This window comes from Narcine bancroftii, chromosome 4 (assembly GCF_036971445.1).
Source record: "Narcine bancroftii isolate sNarBan1 chromosome 4, sNarBan1.hap1, whole genome shotgun sequence".
Taxonomy (NCBI): Eukaryota; Metazoa; Chordata; class Chondrichthyes; order Torpediniformes; family Narcinidae; genus Narcine; species Narcine bancroftii.
Window position 1 is genome coordinate 276,230,181 of NC_091472.1, and position 21,008 is coordinate 276,251,188.

Sequence of the window (21,008 nt, forward strand, 5' to 3'; positions counted from 1 at the left end):
TGACCTTAGGATTGTGGAAATTATTCAAATTATTCCAAAATATTTATGTAAATTTAGTTTTTTTTACATATTTTTGCATACATGTGATTTTTAGATTCTGTGTGTAGATATGTGCACTGGAGGGACTGTTTTGTCTATTATCAACGCAGTCAGATGATAATAAATTTGAAGAAACGCTTTTGAGAAACTCCTGCAGTTATGTCCTGTGGCTGAGATCATTCCTTCTATCCACCACAACCATCTTCCTTTGTGCTTGCTGTGATTGCAACCATCACGGGGTATTCCCCCTTGAATCCCATTGACTCCAGTCTAACCAGATTCATCCTGGCAACAGCCACAGTGGCCTGTGTATTGGAGTAGGCGAAGTATAATTAGAGCCTCAATACTCGCAGTGCTGATCTGGGAGAAGATATTGCATCAGTTGACTGATCCTGACTGTTAATTTGTTGCAGAGACAGTACTGATCATATCTCTCTGTCTTTCAAGGTTGACTGACACTCAAAAGTAACTGTCCCAGACATAAGCTCGTTAGTGAGATTGTGGCGAGAATAGGCATTACTGACCTCTTTTGATCAGTTATTGAATATTTAGAGTCCAGGCAGAGTCTAACAAAACAGAAGTAAAAAGATTGGAGCTGTGGTTTCCTACTTGAAGAATTGTAATTCAAACTTTTCCCTCAATCATTATCCTTTTGAAATGAATCACAGTAGCCCTCTCACTTTGCTTTCAATTCATCAAGCTGAGAGATATTTATGTATCAGGAATATCACTGACCCTCTCATACAGCAAGCCATGAGAGTGATAACTTTATCCTAATGGCCAGTCAACTCCAACTAAGGGAATGAAGATAGCATTGAGTGATTCTGCGCATTCCCCCCACCCCCACCCAACTTGTCAGGAGCCCAAGCTTCATGAAGAGCAGAGATTCCTGAAGTCCATGAACCCAACAAAGATGTCTGTGATCAACCCCAAATGTGATGAATAGCGGTTTGGATTCTTACAGATAATTAGAACCAAAGTTAAGTATTACATAACCATCTGGACTGGTTTTAATGGCATCTCTGTGTCCAGCACTGTCCTTAAATTAATGACATGCCTTTCATCCCTTACTAACCAAAAGCATATGTTGTTTCTGCCTGCTACTCTGCCACTGCCATATTTCATGCAGCCTCTCTCCCCACCACCCAGTCATAGAACCAGACAGCATGGAAACAAGCCCTTCACCCCAACTCCATCCATGCTGACCAAGTTGCCAATCTGAGCAAGTCCTGAAACATAAAATCTCCTGGGTGCTGTCCTCCAACTCTCAGTTCTTTTGTTTATGATTTTGTCCTGCAGACCATGGCTTTTTATTCTCTGTATTGGCTATCAATGCCCATGGAGTCTATTGCTGGTGCTATTCTTTCTCTTATCTCCACATTTTCTTTGTGCTCATGAGAACTTTGTTGGCAATTTCACACAGCCTTGGCTTTGGCACAGATTTTGAAATTGCATCCCTTTGACATGGAGACGAGAGCACTCCATTTTTGTGTGCAAGTGATGTTCAAATCTATACGTGATGGCCTGAGATTTGAAGTGAGAAGGCAGCTTGCAGAGCAATGGCACACATGAACTCTGCATTGCTGACCTCTGGAAAAACCAAAATATTAGTATAATGTACATTAATATAATTACTATTATGAACATTAACAAAAAAGGAGAAAGCATTGCTGAATAGATCTGAAAATATTATTTGTACCACCAAAGAATGTGGAGGCTCCCAATTATAGACAACCTTGACTAGTAGCCTTTACAAATTTGATAAATTTACCTTCCATTTTATACGCTGTGTATTGGGAAAAAAAACTAAGCATATGGTACATTGCAGACCAGAAAAAAATGTTATTGTATTTTTATTAAATTTACCTTCCATTTTATAAGCTGTGTATTGGAAAAAAAACTAAACATATGGTACATTGCAGACCAGAAAAAAATGTTATTCTATTTTTAAGCATATAATGCATGTGTAATATGCATTTTTACATACCAGACACCACACCCTGCATGTTATATGCATGTGCGCGCTATAGGAGAATATTTTTACATGTTGAAAGAATGTGCACAATTAATCAAGGGTGTGGTAAGTCAAACTGGCGATTTATAGTGGGCGTAGGAAGATAATAAAGGCATTGAATGAATGTGCACAATTTATAGCGGCTGTGGGAAGATAGAGCAAGCATGGGAATATAATAGCATACTGAAACAAAGTGTACAATTTATAACGGGCATGGGAAAGACATGCTGGCAATTTATAGAAGCTGTGGGAAAGGCGCAATTAATAGTGAGTGTGGGAATGTTATAGCCAGCATGAGAATATAATAGTGGCAGTGAAAGAACATGCACAATTTATAGCAGTCATGGGAAATTTTGATCTTGGGAATATCTCTTTGTACTGAATGCCATGGTATTCCTAAAAACAGGATATTCTGAGGGGGCACTGGATCTTGTCAATGTTAATTGCTCAGACCTATCCCTGAGAAAGGAGAATAACATATCAAGTGTCTCTGAGCTGAGACAAATTGAGAATTAAAATCCTGCTTAACTCTGAAGACTGTCTTTGATCTATTTAGTAGATTCCTCTCCGAAGCTTATTAATGTGTTGCAGCAGGATATCATCTATATAATGGGTGATTGGGTGTTAATTGCAGGAGTATATCTGTGGCAGATACTGTGCTTTGTCTCATGTCTCATTTAAATACAAATTGCTTTTGTCAGTCATAATTTAGAATACTACACCCATGCAGTATATGTGTGTGCATGTTACATGAAAATATTTTAGACATTTTGAGATTTTCTGCATATTAGTGAAAAATACAGTATTTTGAAATTTAAGGGCCAAATCTTGCTGATACAGGCCAGTTGTTCTGCACTGAAATGTTGATGCAAATAGAAGTTGTGCACTTTCACCAGATACCTGCAGTTAATCAGTCAGGACACTCCAATGCTAGAATTCATCTAGAGCTCACCAGTGAAGCACTAGTTGGCTGAAATTTCCTAGCACCCATGTAAGGAATTATCCCCAGTTTTATAGCAGGTTTGGCAAGCTTGGAATTAATTTTGCTTTACTTTAATGTTTTTGAAGCCCCCATTATGAAGCACCTTTACCCTTTATTTTTACTGGATAGAAGTGTTTCATGAAGTTAGTTTTCTTCACAATTACTCAAGGAACAATTACAATTCTTGCCAGAAGGTTGCCATGTGTCTTGCAAGAAGTTTCCTTGTTCCTTATTTAATTGTGTAAAAGGTCAATGAATGGAATTCACATCTCTGCACTGAAGCTGGTGAATTGTTTCTATTTGGAGAAGTATGAAAACAATAAATGGTAAAACTTGAAAAGGAATTGAAGCAGTGAAGTGAATAATTTATACTGCTCTATGGTATTTTAAGGATAAATAATTGAATGCTTTATTCAAGCAATTAATCTGAACCTTGGCAGTAAGAACTCAGTGAGTAATTTAATTTTCTTTTGGTAAATTGTAGCGGCTACTACGGTAGATGCTATTAAATAAAGGTAAACACACACAAAGGTAGTCAACTCAAGACTGGTTTAATGCAGACATACCTTTTATTCCCTGCTTGTTAATGAGCTCATTAGTGAACAGCAGATTAAAGCTATGAACCATTAGCATCTCCCCGCCTTTAGGCAGGGGCTTCAGCTGATCCACTTGCTGTACTTTGGCACCCAGCACTGCTACTCCGTGATGTGTCAGGTAAGTCTGTAAACTGGTGGTGGCGGTTTGCAATACCGCACTATGCACACGCTACATCACCACATCCCCCCCCCCCCCCCCCCAGAATAAGATGCCAGATATGCTTGACTTAGGTGGACGTCCATGTTGCCTGGGTTGAGGGCACTGAACTGGTGAAGTAGGGTCCGTATGGGCGGGTTTAAGTCTGTCCAAGCTGAAAAGCTGCGGATGCCCTCTGATGTCTAATCTATATACCACTCCTTCTCTCTTAATGACACAAAATGGTCTTTCATATGTTTTTAGTAACTGTGCCCCTGGAACCTGTCTTCGTATGAATACAAATTCAGTGTTTAATTGTGATTGGAGCACTTATTGCCTAGGTTTGCCATGCCAGTTGATAGAGGATGGTTTGCTGTTAGCAGTACCCTTGCGGAGTTGTTGCAGGACGTTCATGTCTGAATTGCTTGTGAAATGAATATCTCCTGGAACCATAAGGGCTGTAGATGATGCAGACAGATCTTCTTTTGGAGCTGTTTGTACTCCTCATAGAATCCAAGGTAATTCATCGACCTAGTTGGGGCCGGTGAATCGGGCCTTCAGTGAACATTTAAGTTGTCAATGGAAACGTTTCGCCAGGCCATTGGACTGCGGATGGTACGCGGTAGTGTGGAGCAACTGTGTACCACAGAAACGAGCCAAGGAAGCCCATAACGCCAAAGTAAACTGTGGTCCATGATCTGAAGTTGTGTGTAGGCACTCCAAATCTAGCAATCCAATATAAGATGAACACTCTAGCACATGCCTCAGTATCACTGACTGGTAATGGAATGGCCTCTGGCCAGTGTGTGAAGTGGTCTACTACCGTGAGAATATACCTCATGTCCTGTGATACTGGTAATGGTCCGACTAGATCCATGTGCACGTGCTCAAATCTGTTGTGTATTGTCGGGAAAGGCAGCAGGGGTCCCTTGGTGTGGTGTTGAATTTTTGCAGATTGTTAGGATATACACGTTCATGTCCATTGTGCGATGTCTTTTTTCAGCCCATGCCACATGTATTTGTTTGACATCATTTTGACTGAAGTCCTGATGGATGGGTGTGATAGATTGTGAATATCATCAAAAAGACCCCATCTCCAAGATAATAGGACCAATGGTCAAGGATAGCCCAATGATACTTCAAAAAGGAGTTCTGGACTACCTTGTTGTGGTGCCACCTGTGGAATGTCGAGTCCAGTAATAGCTGTACTGTATGCCTGTATATCCGGATCTGCAGATGTGCCGCAGCCAGTTCAACAATGTTGACTTCACCTTGAATATGGCACACGCTTGATCGAGAGAGCATATCTGCGACCAGATTGTCCTTTCCAGAAATATGACGTATGTCTGTAGTAAGTTCCGAAATGTAGGACAAATGTTGTTGTTGTCTTGCCGACCAAGGATCTGTGACTTTGCTAAAGACAAAAATGAGCTGTTTATGGTCTGTGAATATGGTGAAATGTCAAAGTGCCTTACAGCCAGATGAAGTGCTAATAGTTCTCGATCAAAGGCGCCGTACTTCATTTCCTGTGAAAATTATGTACGCTACTTCTGGCTGGTCTTAGATGACGAGTAAGGAAGGCAACGGGCTGATAATGGCCATTGACGAATTGTTCCAGAACTGCACCCACAGCTGTTTCCGAGGCATCTGTGCTAAGCGTCAAAGTAGCTTCAGGATGTCAAACAGGGATTGCAGGATGTCAGCAATCTTGGGAATAAGTCTGTGATTAAAAATTTATCATTTTTCCAAAAACGTCTGTAGCCCTTTGACGGTGACAGGTCTGGAGAGTGTACGGATGTCATCTAACTTGCCTGATAATGGAGATATGCTGTCTGCTGTAATTTTATGCCCTAAGAATCTATGGTTGACTTTCCAAATTGACACTTGTTAAGGTTAATTGTCAGACCAAGGTTCTTGGAGCCGTTGGAAAAGGCGGCGCAAATGCAGGCGGTGATCTTGCTCATTTTGACTTGCTACAAGGATGTTGTCCTGGTAAATATATGCAAAGTCTAAATCTCTGCCTAGAGTATCCATAAGCCGCTGAAAAGTTTGCGCAGCATTCTTTAAGCCAAATGGCATTCTGACCAATTCAAAAAGACCAAACGACGTAATAATTGCTGCCTTAGGAATATCATTCTCATGAATCGGTATCTAATGATATCTCTTAACCAAATCAATCTTTGAAAATATGCGGCAATCGTGCAGATGGGAGGTGAAATCCTGTATGTGTGGAATGTAGTATCTGCCAGGTGTAGTGACATCATTAAGCCTACAGTAGTCGCCGCAGGGTCTCCATCCGCCTGTCTTCTTGGGTACCATGTGCAAAGGTGAGGCCCAAGGGCTGTTTGAGCGTCGGATGATACCCAATTCTTCTATTGCTTTAAATTCTGCCTCTGCTTGCCGCGATTTATCAGGTGCCAGATGACGAGCCCTGGCATGGACCGGTGGGCCTGATGTGTCTATGTAATGAGACACACCACGGGCTGTTTTGAGACATTGAGGTTAGGGGTGAGAATATGGGGAAATTCGTTGAGTAGAGCAGTATATGTTTCCTTGTGCAACGTATGTACTCTGAGCTGTGAAACTCTCCCCTTGATGCATGCCAGTGGATATGTCTGAAAGGTGGAGACATGAACTAATTTTCTGCATTTTACGACTACCAATAAGTTGGAATGTAAAAATCCGCACGCAAAATGGGTTGAGCAACAGAAGCGAGGACACAATTCCAATACAAAATAGTCATTTCACTTCACATTCTTTTCCAAGGTTTACCATTTTTGACTACTGACTTACCAGTTACTTGACTGTGTCCTTCTCTTTACCTTTGACGGTAAATTCTCTTTATATGTTCCCCATCACAATCATTATCTGAAATGGTAAAGCTTTAATTTGTTGTCCAACAACACCAGCATAATTGCTAGCACTTCATCTCAGTTGTCTCATTTGTCAGTGTTATGAGCCCAGAGGACTCTCAAAATCCAGCAGCAATAGAAATTCATCAAGACAAATGGTTACTTAAACTAAAGTTGCTTTTAATTTTCTTTAAACATAATAACAGGGTCAAACTTTAACTTATTGCTATTAACTTAACTGAACTTATCTCCCTTCTAATTCTCAGTGCATGTGTATGCAATGTGTGTATCAGTTCAGAAAAGTTATTTGATTCACAATCCAATTTCACTTCTCACTCCTCCAAATTCACCGATATCAGACAATTCTTATACTGTGCACAGAATTTAACATTTATGAATCTTCACCAGGCTTTGGTGCTTGAAAGGTAAATGGTTACTGCTCAGGAAGATTCTCGTTGGTTTTCAGAGAGATATTTGTTGCTTGTTGGACACAAACTGATTCCTTCTGTTCAGCCTTGCTAAATAAACTTTCCCCATCAGGGTTTTCCAGATGATAACCTCTTTCTTTCAGGTCATCACAGAGTTACTTTTCTGTTTCCCTATCTCAGGTGAAACATTATACAGCCAGCCATCTCCTCTTGTATGGAACACAAGGGCTTTCAGCAGGCTGAATTAAGAACTCACAACCCGTCTTTAAAATGGGATTTCTCCACAAGCTTGCCAGCTTGTCATGATCCATAAACTGCTGAAAAGTTTGTGCAGCATTCTTTAAGCCAAATGTACCAGTGCAAGGAGAATGCATGGTCAAAGTGAAACACAAAGTCAAAGAGCACATGCTAGCATTCATCATGGTACCAAAGGGTGCACAAGTTTAACAGTCTGTGAGAAACTGAACATGGTAAAAAGAGTCCTCATTGTGGAAAGTGAAAGAGAGACAGTCTATGATGAACTCATGAAAGAGTAGAGTGACCTATTTCAGGGTCTAGGCTGCTTTCCAGGAGAACACACTTTAAGCTTCCGATAGGTGTTGTGCACCACATCGACAACATGGCTTTTGATTGTCCCTTCATTTTGGTCACTGGCCACACCTTTCTTTTCACTTTGGTGCATTTTTTGTTAAACGGTTTATGTCTGTTCTTGCTCACCGCTTCCATGTTGCAGCTAGTTTCACTGAACAGCTTTTTTACTGCAATTTTACAGTTTCTGCAGCTCTACAGAATGCTATGGCTTTTTCCAGATCTAGATTTTGCTCTCTTAGTTGTCTTTCCATTAGACTGTTATCTGGAATACCACACACAAATCTGTCTTTTATCAGCAAGTTGATCAGTTCACCAAATTCACATGTGTTGCTTCTGTTTCTCAATTTAGTCACATACTGATCAATACTTTCTTCCATTTTCTGTGCCCATGTGAAAAATTAGTGCCTCTCCAACATCACATTATGTTTAGGTATGCAGTATGCCTCAAACTGTTCCATTATTTTTTCCAGTTTTATTTTGTCTCCAGCAGCAGCAAATGTGTAGTTATTATACGCCTCCAGGGCTTCATCACCCACATGTCAGAAAACTGATGCTTTCACTTTATCACTTTTTCTCGTCAGCTCCGACTACCACTAAATAAAATTCAAAATGTTGTTTAATCATTTCCAATTTTCAGCCATATTCCCTGCCAGCTGAAGTTTCACTGGTGGACGTAATCCTTCCATTTTCACTGATCATTTGCTGACTTTAGAAGGAAATAGTTTAAAAGGTAAAATCTAATTTCCTGCATCCCACTTCTGACACCATGTTTCATCTTGCATTCATATGTGTGAGTTCTTAGCACATGGATGAAGGAAAAGGTTCTTTACTTTAAAGTTGTAAACAGAACCATGAGGCAAGCAATGAGGCTGCGTCTCCATTACCAATCTGGATACTGCATTGCCCTACTCTGTGTTAGCTCTTGGTGGCAGCTAAGTATAATCAATCAGTAAGGCATTGGTAGTGGCCATGCAACCACAATCACTTTCATTACATATGATCTCATGAATAAAATGTGTTCTTATTTTCAATTCCTTACAGATTTATGTTTTCCCTTGAAGAAGGGTTCAGGCCCAAAATGGCAGTTAAGTAGTCATGGTCACTGAAAAGCCTGCTAAGTCCCTTCAACATTTCTGTGTTTTTTACTATAATCACAGCATCTGTAGACTTTCATATTTCTCACTTTTTCCTACACTTTTAATGTCTTCTAGCCCTGCAATCTAAGATTGGCAGTCTTCCAGATCTGTTCTCTGAAATATTACTGATTCATATTTGACCACTGACAACCACCTGTTCAGCTGCAAAGGTCCCAAGCTCTAGAATCCCCTCTTTCAACATTGCCGCCTTAAACTGTTATATTACATTTACCTCTTTGAGCAACCTTAGATCTTTCTCACTAAAATCTTACATGTCCGGATATCAAATTTTTTGGAAAACAAACTTGCAGATGCTGGAATCTGGAACAAAAACAGAAATGATGTGCATTGGCGGAACGGTCATTGAGCTGAAATGTTCACTGGTTTCTCTTTCTACAAGTGCTGCATGACTGGCCGAGTTTCTGATTTTGACAGGAAATGTTGCTTGATAAATCTATGAATCACTGAACGGGTATTTCAACATGTTAGACCTGTAATACAAATATCATTAGTCTCTGTTAGAATGTGATGGACAATGTCACACAGTTGTTTCTGAGTAGCTGGTGAAATCATATCAAACTGGAAAGAAAAACATAGTATTACAGAGTTGTTTTAATGCAGCATACCAAGATCAGGATTTGTGTGTTGTACCATTGAAATGTGATGCATTTTTTTGTCATTTGGTGAAAAATACTGGATTTGTATTCTACACATCTCCAATAATATATTAGAATTCACAAAATCTCTCAGATCTTGTTAATAAATTCACCCTTACTTTCTTACGATTAGAAAAAGTGAAACTCGTGAACTGAAATTCCTTTTGGAGAATGGTTCCTCTTTTAAAAGTGTAAAGCAAAGATGTCAAGGTTATTTTAATTTCTGGCATCTACTGATTCAGGTTGCTTTTGTTTTATTACAGGAAAGACTTGCCAACCCGGTCAGTTTTCCTGTTCTAGTGGACGATGTATCCCCATGTTATGGGTGTGTGACTTGGAAGATGATTGTGGAGATCGATCTGATGAAACCTCATCATGTGGTTAGTGGCTCTTAACAAGACCTATTGATCAACTAGTGGTAGTAATGTTGGTAGTTATTGAGACAATATAATTTATCAAGAATAACGTCTGATGCGCTATTAGCTGCCAATTTCTGATGCAATGAGAATGTCATGTTTATTTTACTCCAGCTATTAAATTGTGCGTATGAATTTGCATAAAATTGAACAAGTGTTTTAGGTTACTGTCCTTCTGTCCAGATTGGAAAGCAAATGAATATTGAAAAGTAGATAGGCAGTTCTCCACAAGATTACTAATTTCTAATGTGGATGGCTATAACTTCTGCCTTGCCTGCAGTAAAAACGATGCAGTTTCTACAAGATTAAGTCTAACTGGAGTTCAATTGTGTAAGTGCTTCACTGAAGTGTGAAGAACATGACTAGAAAGAGTGTTAAAATTAGCAATGAAATCATTACACTTGTTCCAGTAGCTCAATTTAATTCATCAAGCTGTGTCCATATTTTTACGGCTGATAGATGAGAATAATAAGAACATTGAGAGTAAGATATGTGAAGCTTGAAATTCATGAAATTCCTATTTATAATCCAGAAATCCATTTTGTGCCTGCAATGTATAAAGGAGCAATCGTGGGGAAAATGGAAATCAACATTTCATTTCATAACATTGAAATTTCAACTTGGTTTTAATAACCCAGTTCAAGACAATTAAAAGCACAGGCAATGCTGCACATTTTAGGGCTTGCAAATATTGCAGAACACAGAATTTAGCAATGATTTTCATCACTGCAAGGCAGCTAGTGAATTGAAGTGTTGACTCTGTGCAAGTACAACATTGCAATTGACCCCAGCATCTGCAGACTTTCTTGGTTAACTCTGAGCAGAAGTTGCACCTTTGTAGTAAAATTAAACACTGTGTACATTTGGATTATATTAAATCTTAACATTTCAAAGGGTGAGGTGTTCAGTTGTCATACATTTCAAACGTGATCACAGACTCCACTCTCAGGTGAGTGAAAATGGGGAAATGCACAGACAGCCATTTTTTTAATGTGACCCAGCCAATTAACAGCAAATGAGGCTGGCAACCTGACCATCTTCAGTGAGGTAGAAAAATACAATGGGGAAAAGGCTTGAGGCTTCAGCTCAATCCCTGCTTATCAAATCACCTTCATTAGCCATACCAGCCAGTGACTATTTATTTTGCCTGATACTTGGCATCATACCTAAATGATTCCTTGCTTTGCCTTGACCCATTCCTGTGGATCCCACAGTATTCCCATCCCAAACCAACATTGTAACTAATGATGCAGAGAGGTTGACCATGGCTGATTCATAATACTCTTGACAGATTGATGTAAGGAAGTCATTAAAATAAAAACAACTACTCCAGAGTTGAGACTTCTGTTAGTCAAGGGAATCCTGAACCTCCAGATGTCAGAAACCGTGTCCTATTTCTTAATATTGCAATTATGTCAGATTTTGGATGTTGCTTAGGCTAATTTAGTATCTTGGGCGGAAAGAGGTTGGGGATGTGAGAGGAAACATTTTGTTTCATACTTAAAATTTATTTGACATTTAGGTGGAAGTTTTGCATTATTCAGTCAGTTGCTCTGATTCCAGTCATCATTTGGACTGCATTGATGTAATCTTCCCTGTTCTTTGCTTCTCTGACCTCTTTCTATTGTACTCAATATAATTTGCTTTTCAATTGAAATAGACACAATCAACTGAAGATTATTAAATAAAAGGGGTGGGGTTTAAAATGAGCTATTTTTAAAAAAAAATACTCATTTGGTTACCATTTCTATTCTAAAATAAGCATTCTGGTGCTAACAGAAAATTAATAAATACTCATCTTCATAATTTAAGACTCAAAGTGCAGAGCTCTGAATCAAATTATCAAATAATATTGTACCTTTGAGATGATAGATTTCAAAGACTGATTTGCTTTCAATAACTCCAAAGACTAATGTTGCCTGACTGATATCCTTCCTCTTTATAGTAAGAAAAGCTTGTCTTGTGTTGTAGTCCCAAGACCTGAGCTTGTTCTGGGGGAGGGGTTATGGTTTTGCTGCCTTTATTAGGGGAAATCAAGGGGAGGAGCCACATATAAATAGTATTAATAGTGGTTCCACCACAATCACCCCCTTCTTTTTCAATGACATTTGTCAGGGTGAAGTGGGTTCTATGTACATCACAAATTGAGTCTGTCCAGTGATCTTATCTGCCTTTGTGACCATTGTCGCATCAGCTGTTGACTCCTGGATGGTCTGGTCCTTGTTGGTGGGTAGAATGACTAGCGAGTGAACTGAGACAGTTGGGGCGGAGGCTGGGGTAAGGTGACATGGAATGTCATGAGGTGGTGGATGAATTGGTTTGTTGGCCGGAGTCCCAAGGTCTCCTGCACGTTCCATGTTCTGGTTGGGCACAGTATCCTCATGCCCATCTGGGTATGCCCCATAGACATATTGGGGGTTGGTATGAGGAGGTGGACCCCCTCAAAGAGATTTGTGTCTTCTCACATGCTTCCAGAACAGGACTTGCCCTGGGGATATCAACCAGGATGGCAGCGTGGTCCCCAATGTGGACTTCCTGGGGAAGGGAAATAGCCTTTCACATGGGGTGTCATTGGTGATGGTGCACAGGAGGGATCGGATTGCATGGAATGCTTCAGGGAGGTTGTGGTCGACAGGCAGGCCTTGATCTCATGGTGAGGAGGTTGACCTTCCAGTTGGTGGTGTTCTCCCTTTCCACCTAGCCATTCCCTCAGGGATTATAGCTGGTGGTCCTGCTCCTGGTGCTACCGATGGCCATCTCATCACTCATGAAAGAAGACACCTGGTTGCTATGAATATTGAAGGGATATCCAAATAGGGTGAAGGGGTTGTGCAAGGCTGAATGAAGGTGGCAGCTATCATGTCCAGTCAGCGAATGGCAAAGGGAAAATGTGAGTACTCATCAATAATGTTGAGGAAAAGTACACATTGTGGTTCAAAGAGGGCATGGGCCTCTTGAACTCCATGTTCAGGTGCTCAGAGGGGTGGGTAGCCTTAATCAGATGTGACCTATCTGGCTGATAGAAGTGTAGTTTGCCCTCTGCACAGACCTGGCAGTATCTGGTCATCATCCTGATGTCCACAACCAAATAGGGGAGGTTGTGGGTTTTGATGAAATGGAAGAATCTGGTGACCCCAGGGTGGCAGAGTTCATTGTGTAGGGGTTATAAATAGTCTGTCTGTCCACTGCTGCAAATCCCTTGGGGCAGGGCATCTGAAGGCTCATTGAAATTTCTGGGCCGGTACAAGATATCATAGTTGTAGGTGGAGAGTTTGATTCTCCACCTCCGAATCCTGTCGTTCTTGATTTTACCTCACTGTTTGTTATTGAACATGGAAGTGACTGCATGTTGGTCAGATAGCAAGGTAAATCATTTTTTCAGAAAGATAGTGCCTCCAGTGCCGACGGTCTCAATGATGGCCTGGACCTCCTTCTCGATGGAGGAGTGCCAGATCTCAGGGATTTGGACGATGTGGGAGAAAAATGCAAAGGGTCTGCCTGCCTGGTTAAGTGTGGCGGCCAGGGCAAAGTTAGATGCATCATTTTCCATCTGGAATGGAATATATTTATCCATAATGTGCATTGTGGGCTTGGAAATTTCACCTTTGATGTGGCTGAAGGCCTTACTGGCCTCTACTGATGGGGGAAGGAGATAAATTTTACAAAGGTGTGGGGCTTATCCGCATAGTTGGGGACACACTGGGCATAATAAGAGAAAAAAAACATTTCCCATTTCCCTACAGCCTCAAGGCCTTGAAAAGTGGGAGCTCCAACTGTCGGGATCTGGGCCAATTGCACCATTCTCTATGACACTCTTGACTACAGCCAGGCGTGATGTGCAGAGTACACATTTATCTTTGTTGTAGGTGAGGTGAAGGCTTTTGGCTGTCTGGAGTAATTTCTGGAGGTTGGCATCATGGTCTTGCAGATCCTAGCTATAGATAGTGACATTGTCAAGGTAGGGCAATATGTCCAGCCTCCTGTGCTCATCCACCAATCAGTCCATCTTCCTCTGGAAGATGGACTCCATTGGTGAACCCGAAGGGGATCCTCAGAAGTGGTAGAGGTGACCATCCACCTTGAAGACAGTGTACTGGCTGCCCTCCAGGCAGATAAGGAGCTGGTGGTGTACCAAATTTAGGTCACTGGTGGAAAATAACCTATATTGGGTGATCTGCTTTACTATATCAGCTATGTGAGGGAGGGGGCGGGTGCATATCCAGTTGTATAAACCTATTAATTATCTGACTGTAGTTAATAACCATTTGGTGTTTTCCCTACTATTAACCACCACTACCTGAGCTCTCCAGGGACTGGTACTGGGTTTGATAATCCCCTCTGTCAGGAGCCATCTGATTTGATAAAGGTCCTGTCCCCAGCACTGTATCGCTGGCTCTTGGTGGTGGTGGCATTACAGTTGGGTAAGGTTGGCGAACAGAGGTGGAGGGGAAATCTGGATGGTGGGGAACCTGCAGGTCATTGGTTGTGGACAGATTGCATGTTGGACGTGATCAGAGTGGAGGGTGGGAGGGGAATGCGGTCTGTCATAGGCCATGTTGATGCTCTTAAAGTGGCACTGAAAGGCCTATACTATTAGTATGGGAGCGCAGAGCTGAGGAGTTTAAATTTTTTTGTACTCTGCAACTCACACGGTCAAAGCTACTATGCAGCTTTCATGGATCTCTGCTGAATGGAATTGAGAGGCCATGGAGACTCTGAAACTCACTGGTCTCATCATGAGGGAGTAATGCTGCACCATGTTGAGTGGGTGAAGCTCTCCGTGCCTCCGCTATCAAACAGGCAGCTTGTCTTGCGCCCATTTACCTCTTTGTCCATCATTGACCTGGTGAGCCGACGAGGGCTGATCTGGTTAAGTGTAACTGAAGCCAGGTAGCATCGCTGTTCGATCTGCTGTGCTACTCATGGTCTGATAAGATGGTATCCAAGATGGTGGCACCCATTGCGCACACGTGGTGCTGTAATTTGTCGAAACTGGGGGTGGCGGCCCTCACACAGTGCTGCTTGGGTTATAAGGTTGCTTGGATTTGATAACTTCACGTAGTGTCCTTCTTCCTGCAGCTGGAGCAGACCATGTTTGGGCAGCGCTTCCTGGGGTGCTTCTGCTGGCTGCAGAAGTAGCACTTCGGGTACTCACCGGCGGCGGTAGCCGTAGTCAGGTCGGGACATGAGGTGGCCTGCGATCCCACGTCCCAAGATGACAGTACCCAACAGACATGTTATCAGTTGAGAAAGAGTCCACATTGCAGAGGGCTACTTCTTGAGTTTAAATAGTTCTATCGCTCTCTGCAGCTTCAGCTATCCTTGTTCTAGCAGTCGCTGGAAAATATCTGATCTGATGCCTGCTACAAAGACATCTCGAATCAACTCATCTAGGTAATCTTCTGCTGATACAGCCTTACAGCCACACATCCACCCAAGGTCTCTCTGGACTGGAAGGTAATCATCAATCGTCACCCTCGGTTGCTGCTTATGGGTGGCTAGGACATGCCTGGCATAGACTCCATTCACCTGGGCCAGGCATGGCCTTTCAGAATATCCATTGCTTCGGTGAATGTCTTGCAGTCTCTGACCATTGGGTAAATGCGGTGCCCGACCATTGAGAACAGTAAGGGCAGGTTGTGTGCATTGGATTGGACAATCTCCGGAGAAGCCTGCAGAAATATGTTGAAGCAACTTAGCCATACTTTGAACCTGTTGGATCCTTCTGGTGATCATGGGTCGATTTACAGCCCTTTGTCCATTCCAAAAAGAAATTATGGAAATTAAATTGATGTATTATCAATAACTCTAAAGACTAGAATTTACTAGACTGATAGACTTTTATTACCATAAACAGAAAGCACGTCTAATATTGCTGACCTGAGCTTGTTCTGGGGGAGAGGTTATGGCTTTACTGCCATTATTAGGGGAATCTAGGGGAAGGAGCCATGAATACAATCATCAAGGGGCAGGCCAGCCATGCACATAAAAACAGTATTAAGAGTGGTTCCACCAGAAAGGCTCCCCACCATTGGCAATTGAGTAAACATTTAATCAGCTGTAAAAGATCAATTTGTAGTCATATTGAACTTGCCTCAAACTTCATACCTGATCATTTGAGCTAATAGTGTTTTATACTCTCAGAAGTGAATTGTATTCTGCATCCAAAATTCTTTCCATTGAAATCAATGGTTTGAATTTTAGGGGAGAGAAATTGAAAATGTTCAATTTGCTGCTTTAAAAACATCTCCAGTGGAAGAGATCAAAGATGTATTTCTTCCTTTTACATTTTAAATCAAACACATTACAGAAAACAATACAGGAGGAGAATATAATACATAATTGAATAGTAAAAACAGAAACATCAATGGAACATTATAACATTTTGAACAATATTGTTCCTTTCTCCTCAATTTCGAATATTCAAAAAAGAGAGAAAAAAATTGTTAAAACCCCATCGAATTACCAAAATAATAAAGAAAATGGGCTGGACAGTCTAAACTGAGAGTTCACTACCAACAGATCAGAACAAACTATTTATCTGGTCTTTGCCAATAAAAAAAATCAAAATCTAGAAGAGTCTGGAAGGTAAATTTAAAGACAAAAGAAAATAGTTTATAATGGGGATGCCAAGTCTCTTCAAACTTAACTAAGGTATAAAAAGTGCAGATTCAATTTTTTTTTTTGAAACTTAAACATGACATAACTTGAGAGAACCATTGCATCAAATTAGGTGAATTAGGATCTTTCCATTTAAATAAAATGTCTCGTCTGGACAACAGTTAGTTAATGCTACAACCTGATGTACAGAAATGGGAACTTGACCCACCTCTGGAGCTATAATTTCCAAATAGCAGTCAATGAATTAGGTTGCCATCTAATACCCAGTATAACTGACAAAGTCTTGAAAATAGCTCTCCAATACTTATCCAATCCAGAGCAAGATCATTTTTGCACAAGCGTGTATAGTTGCCAGTGAACTCTCTGTTCAAAATCTAACTTCTGAAAGATTTAAAAAAATCGTAAGAATCCTTCTTCCAAACATGGCAATGTCAGTTTCACATTTTTTATCCTTTTTTTCTCTTTGTTGATTTTCTTTTCCAACAAATGGATTTAAAAAAAATACCATAAGCAATTTCAATTTCTTGTTTTCACTTGTCCAATAAATTGTAAACATTTAAAAGAAATACTATTCCTGGTGTTAAAATTCATTTAATGTTGGACAATGAATATAGTTCCAACATAGTTCACCATAGTTCTAGAAATTGACCAATTTTGTTGAACCAGATACGATTTATGCTTGCCTGTATAAAACCTTGGCTGTGACCTTTAAAAGTAGATTTCATGTTACTTTATTATTTTAGAGATAGTTAGCATGAGTATAATTTATTATTCTCTTGTGAGAATTGTCACATTGGTGTCATAAACCAAACAGCCACAATAAAATTATTTCTGAAAGAGAAATGAGAATGATCATATAATAGTCTGGTTATTCTTGGCAGGCCCAGAGGATCCATCTTTCACAGATGGAGATCAGCCCTGAAGCATTCTTTGGGACCAGGAGCAATTTAGATGAAAGTTGCTTGTGGGGTTTTGAATGTCTTTCAGAGTCAGTAACAAATTGGATTGTGAAATTTTCAGTAGTCAGTCAAGGCCTAATTGTTGATTGCATCTTTACTACCTAATGAGACATTAGTTTTATTTTCATTTCTTAGATGCCATCTTATCAGTGAAAAAATACCATTATATAGAGATGCTATTCCCATCTTTTTCCACTATGGCTCTCTTAAGACACTGCTTAAAGTTTATGGGCCCCTTTCCCTATGAAGCAGTCAAGTTTTGTTATTTTATTCTGTACCACTTTCCTACTATCAACATTTAAAAAAATTAAGTCTGTGGTACCTGCTTAAATATTCTGCTGTGGCCCCCAGGTCGGTGGAGGGGGTGTGTAATGGTCCCTATTGAGTATGGATGTTGTAGGGGACTTTCAAACCCTTTAGATGACCTGTTAGAAATAAATGATTATGATAGTGAGGTGGACAAATAATATTTTTTTTTTAAGGTATTAATTTCTCAAGATCTTGGCAAGGCTAACATTTATTGTTCATGTCTAGTTGCCCTTGAACTAAGTGGTTTATTTGGCCATTTTAGACTTGATCATATTGCTGGATGTGGAGTCGGATGTGCATCAGACCCAATATAAATAGCAGATTTTCTCTTTTGAACAGAACCAGTTGAGTTTTTAATCTTCATTACTCATGGCTAATTAGATTTTAAAATTCCAGCTTATTAATAGAATTTGACTAGCATAGTTGCCACAATGAATCTTGAATTTGATTTTTCTTTTGTTTCCATAGACATCTGGATTTCCAGCCCAGCAGTGCAATCTCTGCTTCACTGCAGTATTTTTTTTCTGGAATATCTCAGCTCCATCCCTCCAAATTTCTAATTAAAAAGCTATCACAAATTATCCTAGCAGAGATCGCAAGAAATTAGACCGAAGTTTCTCAAATCTCTTTACCCTTGAACCAAATTTAAGCTCAATGGCGCATATACTGAAATGCGGTGAGAAAGTTTGTTCTGCAAGCAATCCAGTTAGGCAACTTATACGTAGTACAGAAATAAAGACACAGCACAGGGTTCAGAGTTGCATAAGAGATTTGTTAGTACAGACCAAAAGCAACACACTTTTCCTTGTGTAAAGATACTTTCAGTCGTCTGATAAAGGTGGGTTAAAACTATCTTTGAAAGTGGTGGTGCTTGATCTCACATTTCTAAGTCTTCTTTACCATAAAGAGTGTGGAGTGGGTGCCTGCTATGTAATGGTTGTTTTAACATGTTGGCTGTTTTTCCAAGATATCGGGAAGTATTAATGGATCAAAGGATGGAGGTGAGCAGGGGTGTGATTGTTTAATGGTCTTACCTGCATTCACAATTCAAATTTTTAATAATTAGTTTTATTTTCAGGTAGCTCCTTTTATTGCAATCCTCATTCATCAAAATTAAATCTGGAAATAAAATTCCATATGGTACAAATGATTATGCTAATTTAATTATTCCCATCCTGATTTTGATGTATTGAATGTAATAATGTTAATCTGAGAAATATGAAGTGACACAAATACAAAGTGATGGTTTATGTCAGGATATGGTCACAGGAAAGAAAGTAGAAATCAAAATAATGCACAACTGCAATCAAGTTCAAGATGAAATTTATTGTCAAACATGTATATACACAACATTACATACAACCCTGAGATTTATTTCCTGTGGGACGGGCATTTATCAGTAGTGTAAACTGTACTCAAGAAAAAATATATGTTATAACAAACTGACTGCAATACAGAAAATGAATATTCATTAACAAATAATGTGCTTAGTAAGAATCCTTTAATCAGTCTCTGATTGAGTCTATTGTTTAGGAGACTGATGAAGGAAGGGTAAACTGGTGGTACGTCTTGTGCTTATTACTTCTTGATGGCAGCAAAGAGAATAGAGCGTGTCCTGGGTGGTGAACATCTTTGATGATTACTGCAACTCTCCAAAGGCAGTGTTCCCTCTAGATTTTCTCAGTGGTGAGGTGAGTTTTGCCTGTGACGTACTGAGCTGTGCCAGTAACTTTTGCAAGGCTTTCCACTCAGGAATTAATGCCCCCATCAGGGATATTCTACAGATTATATTAATCAGTCAGTATCAAATGTTCGATTAAGTTTGCTTTAGTTCAGAGTTAGAGGAGAACTTTTGGAGTAAATTGTGCAATCTTACCTGAGTAAATCATTTGTACTTAGGAAGAGCAAGTCAATGGACTTGTTTTTCTGCAGTCTGTCAGTCTATTTACCCCTCAATTCTGTCCTCTTTACAGTTGAAATTAATATGTTATATTACTTAAATGTAAGTGTATTTGATAACCTAAACATTTAAAATGAATATAATTCACAAGGAAACAAAATCCATAATTGATTATCTCCTGACAAAATCTAATCCCAGTAATCCAACATAATTATGTCAAGCCTTGAGTACAAATAAGATTTGATTTTGGAACGTCTGTGCCTATTTTCATTTGTGTTTATTCATTATTTCTTGCATCGCTGTCAGAAGTGAAAGGGCATATTTCGCTCATATATGTGAATATTCTGAGAGGGAATAGGAGAAAAAAGGAATGAGGCAGTAACCCATAATTGTCATTTTGTTGCCACACAAATCTCCCGGGCTTTGTTGTGATTATGTCTAGATAAATACAAATTAAAAACTAAATATATTCTTCAGTGATATATTTAAAGCAAAAGAGGAACCAGAGAAAGGGAAAACATTTTATAGAGAAATCATTTGGCTCAAGAACCAATATCAGTACTGAATGCTGTTTTTTTTTTGGCTGCTACTATGAAAATGTGACAATCACTGAAAGGTCCAAGAATGAAGAGATTTGTGGCATAGACCTAAATGCCCACAAAGTATTAGATTTTGAGCAAATTAAGACACCAGTTTTTTTTTAGATGTTCTTCTAGTTTGCTTTCACATTTATACCTTCGCTCGTGCGCCTCTTGTAGGTTTTATACCTCTTCATATTCATAGTTCATAAAATCTTGCAGTAGAATCCCCATTATCTGGCACATACACAAATTTTCCACTTGACTGGGACCCACTGTTACAATGCCTCATACACTTGCCTTAAGAATACACAGTTTTATAGACAAAAGACAGTTCCAAATGTGAAGTAGTTTTGAAAAAAAAATTAGTAATGTATTATTTAATTACCTAAACCTAACCTAAAAGTTACTTTAATCAAGTCATTTGAAAATTGAAATTCGAACCCGGTTGCTGGTGCTGTTACACCGTTGTGCTAGCAGCTTCACTTAATCATGCCTCTGTCAGAATGAACCCATTCTCCCCGAAGTTTACAGATAAAACCTGACTAATATACCTAAAACAAATAAATATAAAGATCCTAACTAGCTGAGGATAGGCAGACACTTTCAGAAAGATGTCCCAATGGTGAGCAGGCTGACAACGGTGGTCACAACAATTGCCTGCTCTTCATTCTGGTGAGGCCATTTTATTCAAATATATTTTAATTCAAACAGTTGCTATGGGTGGGCCATGACCAGAGCACTCCGTTGACTGAATAATTGCTCCTATCTTCACCAAGGGGTCATGTGTTGCTT

The 21,008-nt window shown here is 39.8% G+C and overlaps 1 protein-coding gene across 14 annotated transcripts in view; it reads left to right on the top strand.

Moving 5' to 3' along the window:
• LOC138761991 (low-density lipoprotein receptor-related protein 1-like) overlaps positions 1 to 21,008 on the top strand; it is a 1,165,126-nt gene that overhangs the window by 436,032 nt on the left and 708,086 nt on the right. For all 14 annotated transcript variants that reach the window (XR_011356692.1, XM_069935089.1, XM_069935091.1 and 11 more), the window contains one exon: positions 9,694 to 9,810. Coding sequence is in view for 13 of the 14 variants with exons in the window: in XM_069935089.1 (XP_069791190.1) it covers positions 9,694 to 9,810 (117 nt within the window). In the remaining variant the exon portion in view is untranslated. The remainder of the gene's footprint in view (positions 1 to 9,693; positions 9,811 to 21,008) is intronic.